At 35.1% G+C, this 19,723-nt stretch overlaps 2 protein-coding genes across 2 annotated transcripts; both read left to right on the forward strand.

The window, feature by feature from the left end:
- On the forward strand, window positions 80-4,886 carry LOC109716249. The gene is made up of 4 exons (XM_020241577.1): window positions 80-84; window positions 3,092-3,350; window positions 3,390-3,612; window positions 4,440-4,886. Exons 1-4 carry the CDS (start codon window positions 80-82, stop codon window positions 4,760-4,762), a joined length of 810 nt encoding a protein of 269 aa, XP_020097166.1. The 3' UTR covers window positions 4,763-4,886.
- LOC109716461 (serine/threonine-protein kinase HT1-like) lies at window positions 12,115-16,344 on the forward strand. The gene is made up of 3 exons (XM_020241926.1): window positions 12,115-13,039; window positions 14,533-14,988; window positions 15,867-16,344. Exons 1-3 carry the CDS (start codon window positions 12,671-12,673, stop codon window positions 16,113-16,115), a joined length of 1,074 nt encoding a protein of 357 aa, XP_020097515.1. The 5' UTR covers window positions 12,115-12,670; the 3' UTR covers window positions 16,116-16,344.

Consider the following 19,723-nt stretch of genomic DNA (forward strand, 5'->3'; position numbering starts at 1 on the left):
GCTGTTAGAAGAGGGTGTTTAAATATTTTATATTTAACACTCCCCATCACGTCTGGGCTCGAGACTTTTTAGTCGGTCCATGACGTGAGCTTAAATTAAATGAGAGAAAATTAATATGCTAGGAGTCTAGCGTAACTCGAACTCAGAACTTTCTGCCCTGATACCACGTGAAACAATAGTTGTACTCTAAAAATTTAAACGGTTAGAGAATGATGTTTAAACATATTTATATTTAATAATGATCAATACAGGTCCAAACGAACCAAGTCACAAAAGCGAAAATCTAAAACTATGACATATTCAATTGAAAAAAATGAATCTTAGATTTATTAAATTTTATTGGATCTCTGTCATTTCAGTAGTGTGAGGTACGTCAATTTTCTTTATAATTATTCTAAAAGAGATATGTCCTATTAATCATCCCATGTTCTCATGTGCTCTTGGTGTCACATGTGAGGAGAAAAAAAGCTTGGAGTAGTACACATTCATGTGACATTTGACCTTTTAACAGAAAAAAGATTTGGTTTATTCAAAAGTCCAAGCTAAATGATGGCATGTGCAAATGGTCCATCTTTGCTCCCTAATTTTTATTTTATTTTTTTGTTGTTTTTGGATTATAATTTTCTTCTTATCACCAGAATATGATTATATTTAGATAAACTGGTGCAAAATTTATCTGAACTATAGACTATTTTGATTCGATTATTTAATGTTTTAAAATTTTGATTTTATTATATAACTTTTCAATCTGTTTGATTTGAGTTAATTAACGATACATTGGTTTCAAAATTTAAGTTAATTAATTTCTTTAATAAATTTATGGTTGCGAGAATTACATGAAATATATAAACTAAACTTATAAAAGATAAACGAAGTATTCAATTTTTAAAATAAGTATTGATCGACTCAAATAAAAAAAAATTGGACGGCCGAATCAGAATAGTTCATAGTTCAGATACATTTTATATGTTTTTACCTTATATTTATGACATTATTTCTCTTTTAACTAATGTACATTAGTAACAACTGATAAACTAGCCTGGGAATTATTAACCTAATTTTTGTCTCAAAGTTCATGGGTTGGGTTCCCTTCACAAATGTGCACATTTGTCAATCGCGAAAGTAGGGATTAAATGGATTCGGGTCGGTGAAGCTCCTTATCTCGACCCGTTCCGAATGGAATGGCAAGTGAGAACTAAAAATATAAAAAAATGTAATTCGTTCCGAATCTGTTCCGATCTGCAAAATGAATAGAGCAAAAGACGGAAGATCTTTTTCTTCTTTTAATCTGTCCCGAGTCGTCGAATACCTATTTTCACCTTGATTCATTCGTCTCAAACGGAGCAATATATATAAAGATAAAAATTTACAGACGCACTTCTCAACTACATGCAACCAAATAGATTATTTATAATCATAGCAATTTTTACTGCACCCATCCGAACGAGATACACGCAATTATAACTGTTGTATTTTTAACTACATGCATCTTAAAATATACTGAATTTTTAATTACATCAAACTAAACGACTCCTCCAAAGTAATGGTTTTTGTTGATTCCTTAAAAATAGAAATGTAGATTGGAGCATCAAAACAAAGTCATAACCTTAGGAAAGAGGAAAAGAATGCAATGCCTCCTTGCCTCCCAACTTTTATCTTTTTCCTCTTCCACACTTCATTCTTCTCTCTTTTTGTCACCAGAGGAATTGTTGGCTACACCCAGTGCACGCCGAATATATGATAATATTATATATAGGCCATGGCTACTATATTATTATGAGTATTGGAGCCCTCGTACTCATAAGTTGTTTTCTATGATGGAGCTTCTGAATCGACTATCCACTCCGTTAAATATGATCTAGAATATTTAAAACTTCTAGAAAATAAATTTCGTAAATTTTCGAAATCATAATAAAGTCCATCAAGTGGGCATAAAATGAACGGTCAAAATCGAACGACGTCCTAAAAAAGTATTATCGGATCCTTCAATTCAAGATCGGAGTTGTTGATCTTTATCTATGTAGTGAATAGAATTTTCTAGCAAAAATTCAACAAATTCCGATTCTTTTACACCGTTAAACTAGTAAGTATTCCGTACCGGCCGTTAAAAATTGTCAAATTTGTAACCTCTTGATCGTAAGGTAAATGATGTCGAAAAATTATAAAATTTGATTTCTAGAAGTTTTAAATGCTGTAAATAACGTTTAACGGTATGGATCGTCGATTTGGAAGCTCTATCATCGAAAACAACTTATGAGTACGAGGGTGATCGTTCTCATAATAGTATAGTAGCTGGACCCATTATAAACACCGTCCTCTGATAATTTAAATTTTTTAAAAATAATAGTTATATATATAACTGGCTGTTCATAGCGCAAGTGGCTAAAGACTTTATAATTAGTACCCTAGGGTTGAGTGGTGGTTGGTTGAATAGTATGTTCTAACGAGTGAAAATGATTAAAAAGGTAGATCCAATGGCGAAAAATTTGATAGCACAAAATGCTTCGTAGTATAGTAGCCAAACACTCTCTCTCTCTCTCTCTCTCTATATATATATAGGTGTTTTGAATAGTGTAGAGCATATGTGATAAATTGGGATTATTATTTTAAAACTTCTACGTAGAATTGTAGGGTGCAAGCAGTGGTAGCTCTCGCCATCATTTTTATAGAAATAGAAATACTTCTGAATTTTTTTGGATCTTTCAAAATACAAAAGGCGAGGCTATTCGAACGCTGCGATCTAAAAATAGAAAAATAACCCTAATACATCCGGTGCAAGCAATAATTGGCCCCTTTCAAAACAGCCCCCAATATTTTACAAAAAGATCCCCAAATCCCAATTTCCCAATTCCCAACCCCCTGTAAAGAAGAAGATTCTCCTCCTCCTCTTTATTTAGTAGTTTTTTTGGCTTTTTTTTCTAATTTTTAAAAATCCCGAGGACTAAATAGCAAAAAAAAAAGAGAGAGAAAAAAAAAAATCCAAGAAGAGGCCCCATGCGCCCGTCGCTCCCGCTCCTNCTCCTCCTCCTCTTTATTTAGTAGTTTTTTTGGCTTTTTTTTCTAATTTTTAAAAATCCCGAGGACTAAATAGCAAAAAAAAAAGAGAGAGAAAAAAAAAAATCCAAGAAGAGGCCCCATGCGCCCGTCGCTCCCGCCCCTCCTCCGGCGCCGGCGCCGGCACCGCCGCCACCGTGGTCGTCGCCGGGTTCCCCGGCCACGGCAAGAGCTCCCTCCTCAACACCGCGTGCCGCGCCCTCGCCGCCGAGTCGGGCCCTCTCCTCCTCCGCGCCGTGGCGGCGCCCCCGTCCTCCGCCGCCGCCGCCGCCGGCGGCGCGGCGGCGCGGCGGTCGGTGAGGGCGGTGGTGGCGGCGGCGGAGGAGGAGGGAGAGGAGGAGGAGGAGGAGGAGGAGGAGGAGGCGGCGGCGGCGGTGGAGTTGGTGGAGGCGGCGCTGCCGGAGCCGTCGCGGACGACGCGGGCGAGTGCGGAGGCGGCGGTCGCGGAGTCGGGCGCCGAGTGCGCGGTGGTGGCTCTCCGGTGCGGAGGGCCGTGCAAGGAGCGCGAGATGGCGGTGCGAAAGCTCGCGGACGTCGCCGCCGCCGTGCGCGGCAGAGGTGCGAAATACGATCAGCGCCGATAATTGAGCTAGAATACTTTCAGGAGTAGCCGTACTACTACGTCGGTATCATTTTTGACGCAAAATTTTAAAATTTAAGATAATAATTTTCTGTGACGGATCCGTCCCGAATGGAGTGGAGAGACATCTCATGTACCCGAAAAAGTAATATTACTATATTATTATATATATATACTTTTTAATTTATTTATAAATATATAAAAATAATTTGAATATTTGAATATTTTAGATTTTTTATATAATATATTAGTTAAATAATAATATTTGATTGTTATATTATATGTCTTTAATAATTTGATATGAAAAGAAACTTAATAATTAAAAATTAAAATTTATTTTTATTTTTAATTATATTTTATTTTTAGATAAAAATTAATTTAGTATGTTTTCAAAATCTTTGATTTTGATGCTACAATTGAGAGTGTTATGAAGTTTTTATAAATTCCATCAAAGTTATACTATTTTTTCGAACAATTATATTTAAATAACACTTCAGCAAAAAAAAAATACTCGACATGTCGATTTGTGCTGGTATTAAAATTTTCAAACACCTTTTTCTTTATCTAATGTGGAAAAGGATTTAATCGTAATAAAACCAAATTAGGGTTTGTCAATCAAATGATATGAAGTTTAGAAGCTTATTTCAAAATCACCTCTAATTTAGAGTGTTATGAAGCTTTTGTAAGTCTTTAAGCAACATCAAAGTTGTTAATATTTTTTTCTAACGGTTTTATTTAAATAATACTTCTGTGATATCTAATGTAGATTCCCGGCCATAAAATGTAACTTATCGTTTATCGCCAGGTCTGCATTTGATTGTTGTACTGACCCACAAGAAAGCCCTAAAAACAAAGAGGCAAGCCGAAGAGCTACGTCGCGAGGTCGCCTTCCGAGCGAACACCGACTGCGTCTTCTTCATCGAGAACTACACGCTGAGCGGCGCGTCGAACCTCCGCCACCCCACGGTGGTCAAGAACGACTTCGACACGCACTTCACGATCCTCACGATCGTCCGACAGTGCCTCGAGTTCGTCAAGCTGCACCGAAGCGGCTCGACAGCACGGCAAAAGCCGAGTGCTCCAGCAAGAACTGTTAGCCATGGTACTTTGGAAGATCCAAAGGAATAGTGAGGGACTATGAATCAGAAACTCACTAGTGATGTAGCAAATGCAAATCAAACTTATGTATGTATGTTTGCACAAAATCATGTACTAAAGGAGAATAGTAAGGATTTTTAAACAAAACAAAAGATTTTCACACTATTTATGTGGGATTATGTAACGCCCCCAATAGTCCCACATCAGATAGGATACTGATTCCGATCAGTTTATATGAGGCCTACACGCTAGTAATAATAACTGGGCTTAAGCATTTTGAGCCGATGGTTAGGCCCAACGAGTTATTGTTGCTAGCGGGTCGGATCGTTGCAATTCGTATCAGAGCCAGGTTACGAGCCGGAAGTGTGAGAACTAAGCGCTATGCGGGACAAAGTGCTACACCAACGGATTTAGTGGAAGCCACCTCTTGAACCTAGTCCTGATCTGGTTTGGACCCGACGAGGACGTCAGGGCCTAAAAGGGGGAGTTTGTAACACCCCCAATAGTCCCACATCGGATGGGATACTGATTCCGATCAGTTTATATAAGGACTACACCCTAGTAATAATAATTGGGCTTAAGCATTTTGGGCCTACACCCTAGTAATAATAATTGGGCTTAAGCATTTTGGGCCGGCGGTTGAGCCCAATGAGTTATTATTGCTAGCGGGTCGGGTCGTTGCAGATAATATTCTAGTACTAGTACTAGATATGAAAAGAGAAACACATACTATATATCATAACCTATCTCAACCTATCACCTTTGTTTTTTTCCCTTATATTTGGCTTGCATAGGAATCTAATGGAAAATGACCAATTTTGTGTTGGTGAAAAACTCAAAATTTTAAATTTGAATTTATTCTATTTGAAGTTTGCTAATTAATTTGTTTGGTTCATATTTGTTTGAAAAGAAAGTTGGAATGAATCATTACCGATTCACTTGAAACGATGAGATTCGACTTTGCTTTGCGCTTCTTAGCTGAAGTTGGGTAAACTTCAAATGTCACCCATGTGGTTTCGCACTTTCTCACTTTAATATTTTGTGGTTTAAAGTATATTAAGTTAGTGTCATGTGATTTTATTTTTATCTTTTCATCAACTTGTCCGTTAATATTTCGTTAAATTATATACAAAAACTTCAGATGCCCCACCTAAGTTTATCGAATATTCACTTTAGTATCCTTTAGTTTTAACTCTGTCACTGATTTAACGAAAAAAATTAGTGGAATCGATAATAAAAAAATAAAAATGAAACCACATGCCACTAAATTGATACACTTTAAACCACAGTATACTAAAGTGAAAAAGTGCGAAACCACAGGGGCTAATTTGATACACTTTAAATAGGGATGCAAACGGATCCGGGTTGGTGGAGCTCCTGCCCCGATCCGCCCTGACGGGGCAGTAAATTGGAGAAAATAAACGGATTTGGGGCAGAAAACGGGGTAAGTTTTATGATCCGAGACGGATTCGGGGCAGGAAACGAGAGAAATTTTGACCCGCCCCGAATCTGTCCCGCCATGATCCGCCCAGAAAATTATTTATTTTTTAAAAAATATTTCTAAAAAATAATGTATTTACAAAAAAGTTAAAAATACAAATAAGTTAGTACTCCCATTTCTAATATATTTGAAATTTTTGAATTTCGTTTTGAATTGTGATTGATATTTTTTATTTCTATAATTGATATTGTTAAATTATATATATAATATTATTAAAAATTATTATTTTATATTTTATAAAATATTAATAATATTATAATTTTATAAAAAATATTAGTTGGCGGGGCGGATTCGGGGCGCCGGCGGGAGGCGGGCTACAAGGCAGAACGGATTATGGGATGTATTTTTTAACCCGTCACAGATTCGGGGCGGGAGGCGGGGCGGGATTTTTCGGAGCGGGAGGCGGGGTGAGGCGGGGCTCCCGCCCCCAGATCCGGCCCGTTTGCATCCCTAACTTTAAACCACAGAGTACTAAAGTGAGAAACTATAAAACCACATGGGGATATTTGAAGTTTACCCTTTAGCTAATATATAATTCATATAAATCTATCCAAAAATGAAGTATATCTTTATACTCATTTTAAGGGAGTCGAAAAATTATTTTCTCTGACTAAACTATCAGCATCAGAAACGTTCATATGAGATTCATTCAGAACCCAACATTTTTCTAACCAAATAAGACATTGACCAGAGCCTATAACAGAACAGATCCAGCCACTTGCACTAGAATAGACCAAGCCACAAGGTGGTTCAACCATTTGGGTCCACATGGTCCACACTAACCCACTTGTACCACTAGTCACAATTGATTGGTCCCTAACAAGGATTTTACTGCCGTGACAAGGGATCGTGCCAGAAATTTATCTGCACAGTGCGTATCGGATAGTACCAATGTGTATCGGTCATAAAAAATATATATGCGCCGACACGTAATGGCATGAAATATTTATTTTTTTTATCAATAAAATATGCCAATTAGTTATTATGTATATTTATCAAATATTTTAAATTTTATTGAGAAAATTATTTACTAATTTTAAAAATAGAGGGTTTTGAGTTGTGCCATCGGCACGGAAATTGTATCGTACCGATATCTTGCTGGCACGATACGATACGATGGATACGACTCGTGCTGATGGACACTTTAATTTGTGATCTCTAATTTTTTTTTAAAAAAAAATTCCAATTGGGAGTGGCACATTGAGAAGATGAAGAGCCCTAATTATTGTTGATCTCTAATTTTTTTTACAATTTTAAGAAATATATTTTAATTTAATAACTCACTAAAGCATGGGTTCACCCCCTTCCAAAATAGTACTAACACTCACACACTTGCATTAGAAGAAAACAAAATCATATGCATTTGTTTGTGCATATTTATTGGTGGGGCCCAAACTTTTATTCTCATCACTTGACTCACCCTTTAATTTCCCCACATCTATTCATTGCTCATTCTTGTGAGAGGTGATAAAGCCACACCTAGTTTTTTTATTTTTATTTTTTAAATTTTCATTAGAGCAAAGCTATAATATTTTCAAAAGTAAATATGGATATTCATTTTCTCATCATTTCCAATGATAAAATTTTGAATTGACAATTAATACGTTGAACTTAATCTACGCTACTTAAACTTTTTAGGTTCCAAATTGTATAATTTTTTGAGATCATTTGCTTATTAGTTAAGTATTCTGAAAATTAACTAAGTTTTTGACTGATATAAGATAAATTTGAAATTATCTGATTACTGGACAAATAATATTAAGAAGTTACAAAATTAGAGTGATAGAAAGTTTACTTAATTTAAATCATGTTTAATGATACCAATAATCAAGTCGAATATCCCAACGTTAAAATATTGTGAAAGTGAACATATCTATCTTTATCACTTATTACTGATGTATAAACAATGAAATAATATTAAAACTATAGATCCGGTATAATAAACAAAATTGCTGACCAAATCCATCAAAAATAATATATTGACAGAGTTAATTTTATTACGAACAAACAAAATTTATTGACTATAATCAATGTAATTAGTGAATGCTGACTAGATGAATTTCTCTATCGATTGGAAAACATGCTCCCTTAAAATTTTTTTGTTTAACTTTTTTGAAGAATTAAGAGATTGGTCTGCTAACAATATATGTATCACAATGCTCAAACTCAAACTATGAGACATGTAATTCATTGTGATATTTTATTACTATGATTTTACTGACTTAGTTCCTCTTCTAGTAGAAGAATAACACTTCTATAATTACACTGTAATTTTTTTTTTTACCAAAGGTACATTAGAAATTAGGAAGCAAATTGTTTATGGGACAGTCATCTATGCGAGACAGCTCCATTCACTGCATATCTTATGAATGATACGAATCTCAAAATTACGTGAACAACAGATATAATAATCTCACATTAAAGACCTTCGCCAACTAATTTTTTTCTTCAAAAATTTAAGGGGTGACCATATCAAGCATTTTGTCACTTTGTAGTGCATCACATGTGTTCTCCTTTCCCAAACCAACACCCCACCAGGGCAGAGGAAATCTACTTTACAATATTATTCCAATTAATCATATTAACATCAAATAGAATTAAAAAAATTAATAGTAATTATACATTAAAATAATGCTCTAAAAAAATTTATTGTATTTTTCTATAATATAGAGATATTTGACTGAGCGTTATAAATTTCATATAAAATAAATATAACAAAAAAAAACTCTTTATTTTTAGAATTAATTATGATAGAAAAGACTTTCCCTCGTGCGACCTTAAGAAGCCCATGCCCCAAGGGGGTAGTTATGTGGGTAAATTTTAGAAATATGGGTGGTGGGTGTTATTTTGCTTTATAGGGAAAAGGACATGAAGGCGGAGGGTGATGGTTCTATTTTTTGTTATATCTAGATAATGTAAGTGAAAGATGAGGGAAATGTCTATCTGTGCATGAATCAATAAAAATCTATAATTTCTTTTTTTTTGCGTACGAGATGATTCCATCACACTCTCCTGCTAATGGACAGCGAAATTGCTCCAAATATTAATCGACTTTCTCTCTTGGGACCTTAAGAAGCCTATGCGCCAAGAGGGGTAGTTATGTCGGTAAGTTTTAGAAATGTGGGTGGTGGGTGTTATTTTGCTTTATTGGGAGAAGGACATCAAGGGGGAGGGTAGTGGTTTTATTTTTTTATATCTAAATAATGTAAGTGAAAGAGGAGGGAAATGTCTATTTGTGCATGAATCAATAAAAATCTATAGTTTTTTTTTTTTTGAGTACGAGATGATTCCATCACACTCTGCTGCTAATGGACAGTGAAATTGCTCCATATATTAATAGACTCTAGTTATTGAATGTCAACACATTAACAATATGTATGAGGACGGAATACTGTTATGATGTGCAGACCATTATGATGTGGAGAGCATTATTAGCTGAAACATACCTTATTCTTTGGTGTCAAATGTTATATATATTAATCATCAATAATATTATAGGGAGATCTTTTGCACAAATCTGTAGCATTTTCGAAGTATTTTCGGAGACGAGAAATGATTGGAGACCCCAATATTATTACTGTTGTGATTTGTTTAGAGGCCGGAATAAGTTATTTAATAACAATTTATCAATATGGGAATTGTTTCGTATGATCGGAAGCAAGTAGTTTAAGTTTTGCTTATTGAAAGATCTTGATATTCATGGTTCACCGGTGAGATTATTTATCTTATTTCAAAAAAAAATAGAGGTACTCCATTTTAGACATTTAATCATCAAACACTTCTCACCTACCAAACACTATGAACTTCTTGACTAAATCAAAGGATCTATTGGCAATTTTATATAGCAGTGTTCTGCATACATCATGTAATCAAATCCAACCACATTATCAGCGTTGGCACATAAATAATTAAACACCAAATTAAAGATAACATTTTTAGAATATTCATAGGGTAGAGCAAAATATATCATGTAAGATTTTCACTTATCGCAAATCCAACCAGAACCTATCGATCATTGATTTGTTGGCAATTTTATATGATAGTATTGTGCACAGAGGATACAAACAGGACGGATCAGGGAGTGAGAGGGGTCCCCCACCTCCTAGTCCATTTCTTATCGAGTCGGGGCAGATTAATTTAATCATATATTGACCCCCACTTACTGCTTAATTTATTTAGATCAGAATGGGAGTGAATTTTAACGGATCAGGACGGATTAAAAGAAGAAAAAGGGTCCTTTTTGGCAGATCGGAGCTGATTCAAGACGGATCACATTTTCTCTGTCCCCACTTGCAGTCCCATCCAGGGTGGATCGGGGTGGGAGCTCCAACAACCTGGATCCATTTGCATACCTAAACCCGGATCCAATCAAATCCAACCACACATTGCATATAAACACCAAATCGAAGGCAACATTTTAGAGGACTTTGGGGGACATTTAGGGGTACCCATAAGGAAGGGACCGTATACGGAAGAGTCCATACGGCCTTGTCCGACAAGTCCTCCGAGGACGCACGCCGCTGTGGGTACCCACCACGTACCCGCTGCCTCCCCCCACCTGCCGTACTGCAAGGAAAGATCCCTCCCACCCCCAACCCCCCTTGTCCCTACCCTAAACAAAATGCCCAGCCCCAGCCCAAATATTACCAATATGCCACTCCCATTACAGGGGTGGGAGTACGGTTCGCTGTTCGCCACCCCAGCTGGTGTTCTGCTCAAAATGAGCTCGAAATCGACCGCTTGTTTAATAAGTTTTTACTATAGAAAAACTTCAAAATCCACCCCTGTAGTTTTACACTTTCTCACTTTAGTACCTTGTGGTTTAAAGTGTATCAATTTAGTGTCCTGTAATTTTATTTTCATCTTTTTATTATCAATTATACTATTTTTTTTGTTAAATCAGTGATAAAATTAAAACTAAAGGTACTAAAGTGAATATTTGATAAACCTAAGTGAGATATCTGAAGTTTTTTGTATATAGTTTAACGAAATATTAACGAAGAAGCTGATGAAAAGATAAAAATGAAACCACAGGACACTAACTTGATACACTTTAAACCATAGGGTACTAAAGTGAGAAAGTGCGAAACTACAGGAGTGGTTTTTGAAGTTTATGCTTTTACTATTTAGATTTTAGACCGACCTAAATGTAAAGAAATTTATAATTCGTGAATTACAATTATTAGATTAAGATTCTAAGTTTTTAATTTTTTTAAAAAATTATTATATGGAGTAGAGCTGAAAATCTAACTTTTCGTTCGCGAGCTAGCTCGTGTTCTGCTCATTAATAAACAAGTCAAATACGAACTGAGTTTTCCAACTCGATATTTTAACGAGCCAGCTCACGTTCGGCTCGTTTAATAAACAAGCAAATAAGAGTCCACCCCAGCTCGCTCGTGTTCGACTCTTGCTCCTATATTAATATTTCAACAATGTTTTAAAAATCGAGTCAAATAGTAATCCAAAAACATTACTAGATTAGCCTTCAAACTTTAATTTATTCTAATTTTTGACTCGAACATTGTGAATTCTCACAATCAAGTTCTATAATCTAATTTATTTGACTAAATATATTGATATATTATGCCTGAATAATTAAGACGACACATCACTTTTATATTAACGATTGTTAAAATTTACTGAGCTAAATTAAATTGTGGAACTTAATTATAATAATTTTAAAAATTTGAGTCGAAAATTATAATAAATTAAAGTTTGAGGACTAGATGTTAGCGGGTTATAGTTTGAGGACCGAACGTGTAATTTACCCAAATTTTACGAAACAGCTAGGGGTATTGTCGTCTTTTGAGTGGCTCAGCAAACGAACTCGGCGTTGCCACCCACGTTACTCTCTTTATTATTATTATTATTATTATGAAACCGCTATAACCTCCGCATGCGCCTTCCCCTCGCCACCTCTCTCTCTCTCTCTCTCTCTCTCTCCTGTGTAAACCCTAACCCTAACCCTAACACTAACCCTAGCATAGAGGGAGAGGGAGAGGGAGAGGGAGAGGGTGCTCAACCTGTCTCTCTCTCTTTGACCGTGACCTCTCTCCCGGTGTAATTTGATCCCTCGAGCGAAGGAATACGGAGCTCCGGGGAGGGATTTGTCGAGGAAATTTAGGGTTTCTCCCTGCGTCTTTCGACCTTGCTTTCGCTATCTTTTGTTTTGTGTGTGCTTTAGTTCTAGTCTAATCTCTCGTAAATCGAGGTTTTTGAGGTTTTTTGGGTTGGAAAATCGTGTGATTGGGCGAAATGTAGGCGAAATGGGGAGGGTTTCGGCTCCGAGATCGCCCCTTCTTGGCAAAATTCAGCTTTTGGAGAATTAAAATGGCGTTTTGGGGGCTTTGTGGGTGAAAATCTCGCTAGAATAGCTAAATTTGGTAGCTTAATTAGCAATATTTGGATCAGCGTAGTGCATACTAGGGTTTCGATCGATGAAGAACTTGCAATTGCATTGCTTTAAGAACAAACCACAGAGGGGAAGCAGATCTGAGAGGAGGCTCTCTCTCGGGGAGTATCGGAAAGCCGTTTCGTGGTCCAAGTACTTAGTTTCGTCCGGCGCAGAGATCAAGGGAGAGGGAGAAGAGGAATGGAGCGCAGATATGTCGCAACTACTTATCGGGACTAAGTTTGCATCGGGGCGGCATAGTCGAATTTACCATGGGATATATAAGGAGAAGGAGGTGGCCATTAAGATGATAAGCCAACCCGAAGAGGATCCGACGCTTGCTGTGTTGTTGGAGCAGCAGTTCATCTCTGAAGTTTCTTTGCTGTTTCGGCTCCGGCATCCGAATATCATCGCGGTAATCGTTGCACTTCATTCATTTAATGATAGGTATATGCAGTTTAGTTGCGAGATATGCACTAGTAGTAGTTGTATTGTGTTATTATTTGGTTCCTATATATGAAATGCAAATAGATTAGCCCCTGATCTTACTCAATCTTTCGCAATGTCATCTCTAGGTTCATTTTTTGTCCGTAATCTGTGGTTTTTAGCAGGGATTGTGCATAGCAAGGAGTGATATTATTCTAATTGACAATTTTATTTTTTTCTTTATTTTAAAACAAGTCACTATCTAAATGATCGGCAACCTTGTATTCTCTATTGGAGTAAACCACATGCTATAAAGAAAATAGTAGGTGAAGTTTATGAAAGAGATCTCCTCAGATCAAGATTCATGAAATTGTCTGAAAAGGAAGGAAGAAGAAGTTAGTCAAATTTGAATCTTTCTCTTTACAAGCTAATTGAAACTAAAAGAGAAGTAGATTAGGGGAGCATAGCGGTGTCTATCAACTCCTGCCTTTCATTTCTTAGTAGGGATTTGCATTGATCTCTCATCGTTTTTAGTGTAGTCTACTCTATTGATTGTCGTCCTACATTGTTGTATGTGTTGTTCCATTTGGTTTTTCTTGCATGATGACTCTTTTATTTGCCCTTTCGAGCTCCTCCGAAAGTTTTGGCCCTTTTTCTGATTGGTAATTTGCTAATGACTATAGCTATATAAAAGTAGAAAATTAGCAAAAAATAGACAGTTTGCATTATTGCAATAAATGAAAATTATTAGAAGAAATTTAGAGTTCCGAGGACAGTAAAATCCCGAAACAGAATCTGTGTGACAATCCAGTTACTTGCTGTACCTAGCAATACGAATGATGAAATTTTCATATATGTGATGATTTTCTTATTAAAATAGTACTGGTTTGAAATCCCTAAGCAGGATCAACATGTATCACAAAGAATCAAAATTTCCTAAGCAGAACCAACATGTATCACAAAGAATCAAAATTACTGTTCTTCTCGTTATTAGAAGAAGAAATGTACCAGCCTTACCAAGAAGCAGAGGAACGTATACTTTCCAGCAAGAGGTAATGAACTAGTTTAGTTTCTAAAATGCTTCTGCTTATGAATTTGGTCCAAGAATTCTTATCCAAGTTTTGATTATGTCCTCAGAGGTCTGATTCTGACAATTTAATCCCTTCATGACACTTACGTCCACCATTAATCTACCATCTGAAAAAAAAAAGAATGCATTTCAAAATCTTTCTCTACTAGAACCAATCTAAAAAAAATGTTGTATCAGCTGCAGATGGTAAACTGATGGGAGTGTTTGATTCTTACGGTAAGAAACTTCAGGAACTAAGTTTGTTAGATTGAATTTTCCAGGGCGTGTATACATGATCGAAATCGAGGCCGAACTTTCAAAGACCTAATTTGTAATTAACAATTAACCTAACAATTCATATCTTCTTTCATTGCTTGCTACTTGCAGAACTTGTTACTTCTTCCATTTTACAGTTTGTTGCAGCATGCAAGAAACCCCCCGTCTTCTGCATAATCACGGAATACATGTCGGGCGGCTCACTTAGAAAATACCTCCACAAGCAAGAGCCACACTCACTCCCCCTCAAGCTAGTCCTAAAACTGGCCCTCGACATTGCTTGTGGAATGAACTACCTCCACTCCCGGGGAATACTTCACAGGGACCTGAAATCAGAAAACATACTTCTTGGGGAGGACCTTGCTGTAAAAGTAGCTGACTTTGGGATCTCATGCTTGGAATCGCAGTGCGGGAGTGGGAAGGGGTTCACAAGCACTTATAGGTGGATGGCGCCCGAAATGATTAAAGAAAAGAGTCACACGAGGAAAGTCGATGTGTATAGTTTTGGCATCGTTCTTTGGGAGCTCTTGACAGCTTTGATTCCTTTCAGCGAGATGACTCCTGAACAGGCTGCTTTTGCCGTTTCCCAGAAGGTATGACAATTTGCAGAGTAATATGTATGGATATTCCCTACGCTATGCTAGTATTACTTTTTAGTTGCTGAGAAAGCTCGGTCCTTGAACTTTGCACATACTGCAAATTTGACCATCCAAAAAAAAGAAAAAGTTCTCAGTTTTTACCATAAATGATCATTTCACCCTTCTCCTGTGAAATGACTCTTTGTTTCAGTGCACTCGAAACAGAGCTTGAAAGTTCATTTTATAGGAATACTCACATATTGTCAGATTCTTTTTTTAATAAGGGATGGCTTTCCCATTAGTGTCAAATTTCACAGTTAAGTGTTTGAGCAAAAAGTTCAGGGAATTTGTTGCTGCAATATCAGGATAATATTGGAACTATCAACAAATTTCACCCTAATATATATAGGTGGCTTTTATATCTTCAGATATACATGTACTATTGACTTAACTAGTCGACAATAATAATTTACGGCAAATAAATGAATTACATACTTGTATAACAATGGGTTTTTTTTTTTTATTATACTGTTGAATTGAATGTAATACTGGTCCTTGAACTTTCATGTGATTGCTGTTTGACCGGTTAATTTTTAAAGTTTCACAATTAGGCCCTAAAGTTTGTGAACGATGTAATCCAATCCTCGATTTTACTTTCTGTCCGAGGGTTATATTAGCTGTTTGAGCATGCAGTAGTTATGTGATCTGTTAAATTTGCGAAATGGCGAATAAACCGAGTGCGGAACAGATTGCATAACTCATGCACGTTAAATGCTGAATTGCTAAATACTAACGTAAATCAGCATGAAAGTTCAAGGGCTGACTATGGATTTATGATCATTTTGATGATATATCAGGGATGATAATGCTGTTATTTTTTCACTATGTTGCAGAATGCTAGGCCACCTTTGCCCGCGACTTGTCCTCCTGCACTTAGCCATCTCATCTCGCAGTGTTGGGCGACCAACCCAGAAAAAAGGCCTCAGTTCGAGGACATCGTCGAGATCCTCGAGAACTACAAGAACTGTTTCAGAAATGACCCGGCCTTCTTCCTATCCTACAAGCCGGTTCAACCTCAGGCTCTTCTCCGATGCTTTCCGCGATGCATCACCCTAAGAAGGTCCGCATCTCTCGAAGCATAATCACTTAAGTCATGTATGTGTATTATGTAGAGTGTATCATATATTCCGCATCATGTCGGTGTTAATGTATATTCCGGCTTAAATAATTTAGTAGGATTGCATCATTTTAGGGTTCCTTGAGCTTTAGGTATTGACGAGATTTAGCTAGTGGAAGTAATGTAAAAGGATAGTGAGCTTCTCTAATTGTATCTATTCTAGCTCTTTATATTCATCGCAATTTAGTAAGGAATGTTTTAGGATTCGAAGCGTGCGCGCTTCACTTGTTTTTCCTTGCGTTCTTGACACTTCTCCAACTTAACTAGGATTTTAAGGATAGGTGGCGAAAACATTCAGCGGCCAAATTGCAACATGATGAAACTTAGGGACTATACAAACCTTTAAGTCATCATTATTTTTCAACTGCATTGAACTAGCAACAAATGGACAAACTGACGAGTAATTTGACCGGCGTTCGCATATTAGTTATTGAGAAAACCCGTAAAATTTGACCAAAAGAACAAGTACACATAATAGATTGTGAGTATTCTTTGTGGGGGAGCTTTGAAATTTGAGTGTTATCAATGGTTTTCTAGCTAGGTTGTTGTGTAGTCAAGTGATTCCATGGAAAGTTTGACAAGAGAATGAAGTGATGAATATCAATTTCTGGTGTTTATTCATGCAAAAAAATGTGGCTATTATTATGTACTCTCTTCCTTAAGTAATTAATAATTAGAGTTAGCAAAATAGTCAATTTTGCTTATTAATTAATGGTAATTAGATATAGTGCTCTTCCTCATATATGAAATAACAGGTGTTGGGAAGTTTCTATTTTTGCAAAAAAAAAAAAAATACTTCTCCTTTTTTTTTAAAGATATATTCTTAGAGGCTGTTTACTTAGATGTAATTATAAATACAGTATAGTTGAAACATCTATTTGGTTTAATTTTGTGCAGCTGCTACTGCTGAAGCTACATTTCTTTCGTTTGGTCGCTTTTGGATATATCTTCATTTTTCTTTTCCTTAACTTTGGGTGATTTAAATCTTTGTTAGTGACTGCAGTCGGAACTATAACCAATTTGGGTATATTTCTATCTGTAAGAGCAATCACCTCTTGAAGCTCTAATTGCAACAATGATTCAAATGCACCGATCTAAACACTATATGTGAATTTGTATGTCGTTAGAACTGCAATACAATAATAATTACATACAATCAAATAACCCCTTAGGTATCGTTTGGTTCGGAGATAAACAAAAAGTGGGTATTACAGGAATAGGTATAAATTGAGGTATAAGCGGGGATTAAATCAATTTTGCGTTTGGATGAAAATTAGGTTATTTCTGGGAATAAGAAAAACAACGTTTGGTTAGGTAAGATGAAATAAAATTTAAAGTGGGTAGTTATAAATAAAAATTAATAATATTATCACTTTTTTATTTATATTAGAATTTAAATTTTTATATTTTATATTTATATTTTAAAATTTAAAATTTTAACTTTTAAATTTCAAATTTTGAAATTAAAATTTAAAATTTAAAATCTCAAATTTTAAATTCAAAATTTAAATTTTAAATTTCTAACTTTAAATTTAAGATCAAATTTAAATTTGAAAAAAAAAAAAATTCAAATTTAAAATTTCAAAAATTTAAAATTTCAAAATTTAAATTTAAAATTTAAAATGTGGAATTTAAAATTATAAACTTTAATTTTGAGATTACAAATTTTAAATTTTAAATATAATTTATTATAATATTTTAAATTTTAAATTTATTTAAATTTTAAATTTTAATTTATTTTAATATTTAAATATAATTTATTATAAAATTTATTATAATATTTAAATATAAATAATATGTATTAATATAGCACAATTAATAATTTTATAATAAAAATAATGTATTATAATATATAATATATTATATTTATATAATTTAGTTTTAATTTATTTTATAATTTTAATTAAGTTTGAAATTAAGCATGGGAATAGTACTATTCCACCAAAATGGTGGAATAGTAAAAAGCTTGCTATTCCGGAATAACCGGAAATAGCAAGCTTTGACCGGAATAAAATATTCCGGTAAAAAATGATCCCGTTTGGCGGAATAGCGGGGCGTTATCCCCGCTTATCCCCCGAACCAAACGGTGCCTTAGTATTTTTTCGTATAAGTGGTAGCGATAGCGATAATAGTAGTGGTAAGAGGCACCCTTATAGCATTTTCTTTGTAACATAATTCATACAATTATATAAAAGGAAAAACACCAAACTAGTGGTCTCACTATTAGAACATATTATAACTATCTTTTCCTTGGAAAACCTTCCATTTGCTTGACAAAAATAATAGTGTGTTAAGGCATTAATATTTCAAAGTAGTGGATTCTAACTCCTATAAAGAAGTCCAATTAATGTTCCAAGCTCTTACACTTCCTTTCAAAGTGGTACTAATTTGAACAACTATTCCTACTTGTAATAGTAAAGAATCAAACCCTATTAATATCATTATCTTATCTTATTGTGATGTGTCACTAGTTTAGAGGATGACCCTTTATTTGCCACCCCTCCACTTACTTTTTGGTGCATTGTATACTGTAGTCCACTAAATGCATCACATCATCACTATTCACCCCCACTAGTTAAGGTTTGGATCCTCAGTGGATCCAAATTCTTAAAAATATCGTTTGGTTCGGATATAAGTAAGAACTGTCTATTCCAAAAATAAGTATAAATAAGAACTAGACCAATTTTATATTTGGATTAAAATTGGGTTATTCTTGGAAATAAAAAAATAGCATTTAGATAAATAAGATGGAATAAAAATGATAGTGGGTAGTTGTATATAAAAAATAATAAGAATACCCCTCTCATTATATTTGAATTTGAATTTTAAATTTTAAATTTAAAAAATAAAAATAGAGGTGGAAACAGCTGTTTCCGCCATTACCAGGTTATGCAGAGATAATAATTTACTATTAATTAGATTAATTAATAATTTAAATATATTAATTAGAATAATTAATGATTTAAAATTATTAATTAGAGTTTAATTAATCTTATTTTCGGTTGTTCCAGGGATAAGAGTGGAACAACAATTCCAAATTTGTACTGAATTATACCAGCTTATTCTAGATATCCGAAAACTATTATTCTGAGCTATAAAAAATAGCGTTTGGGTATAAAAGGAGATAAGGAGTTATCCCTAGTGGTGCTACTATGAAGCATTAAGTATTCATCTCGACTTTAAAAGAGGCTGTTTGGTTGGATGTAAGTATATGAAAATTCAGAGTTTCTGGTGGTAAAGTACTTCATTCTGAGTGAACTCTTTCGGGTTTGGAATCCGAAACCGAACACGAAAGTATTCGGATTCTAGGTTAGTTAGCGGGTTAACGGGTTTCGACAAGCATCCCTACTATTGCTAATAATGCCCAAAATCCTTTTGGGAGAGGAATATTAGTCAAAGTCACACTAAGTACTATTACTTCACTCAACTACGGCACTATAAAATTTAGTCCAAGTGAGAGACTCCTATATATTACTCCCTTATTAGTCTCTCCTCGTGGGAGAAATGAACAAAATTCCATTGGAAATTTCTTATTATTTACTCACTTGAAATTTGAAGAGTTGTAGTTATTAA

This window comes from Ananas comosus, linkage group 10, assembly GCF_001540865.1.
Source record: "Ananas comosus cultivar F153 linkage group 10, ASM154086v1, whole genome shotgun sequence".
Classification (NCBI taxonomy): Eukaryota; Viridiplantae; Streptophyta; class Magnoliopsida; order Poales; family Bromeliaceae; genus Ananas; species Ananas comosus.

Excerpts from the sequence above, each read along its gene's own strand:
- LOC109716461 (XM_020241926.1), top strand. The coding sequence starts at position 12,671 with ATGAAGAACTTGCAATTGCATTGCTTTAAGAACAAACCACAGAGGGGA. Across the intron at positions 13,040-14,532 it reads GGCATCCGAATATCATCGCG|TTTGTTGCAGCATGCAAGAA; the intron begins GTAATCGTTGCA and ends TCCATTTTACAG. Across the intron at positions 14,989-15,866 it reads CTTTTGCCGTTTCCCAGAAG|AATGCTAGGCCACCTTTGCC; the intron begins GTATGACAATTT and ends ACTATGTTGCAG.
- LOC109716249 (XM_020241577.1), top strand. Across the intron at positions 3,351-3,389 it reads GCGCGGCGGCGCGGCGGTCG|GAGGAGGAGGAGGAGGAGGA; the intron begins GTGAGGGCGGTG and ends GAGGAGGGAGAG. Across the intron at positions 3,613-4,439 it reads CGCCGCCGTGCGCGGCAGAG|GTCTGCATTTGATTGTTGTA; the intron begins GTGCGAAATACG and ends GTTTATCGCCAG.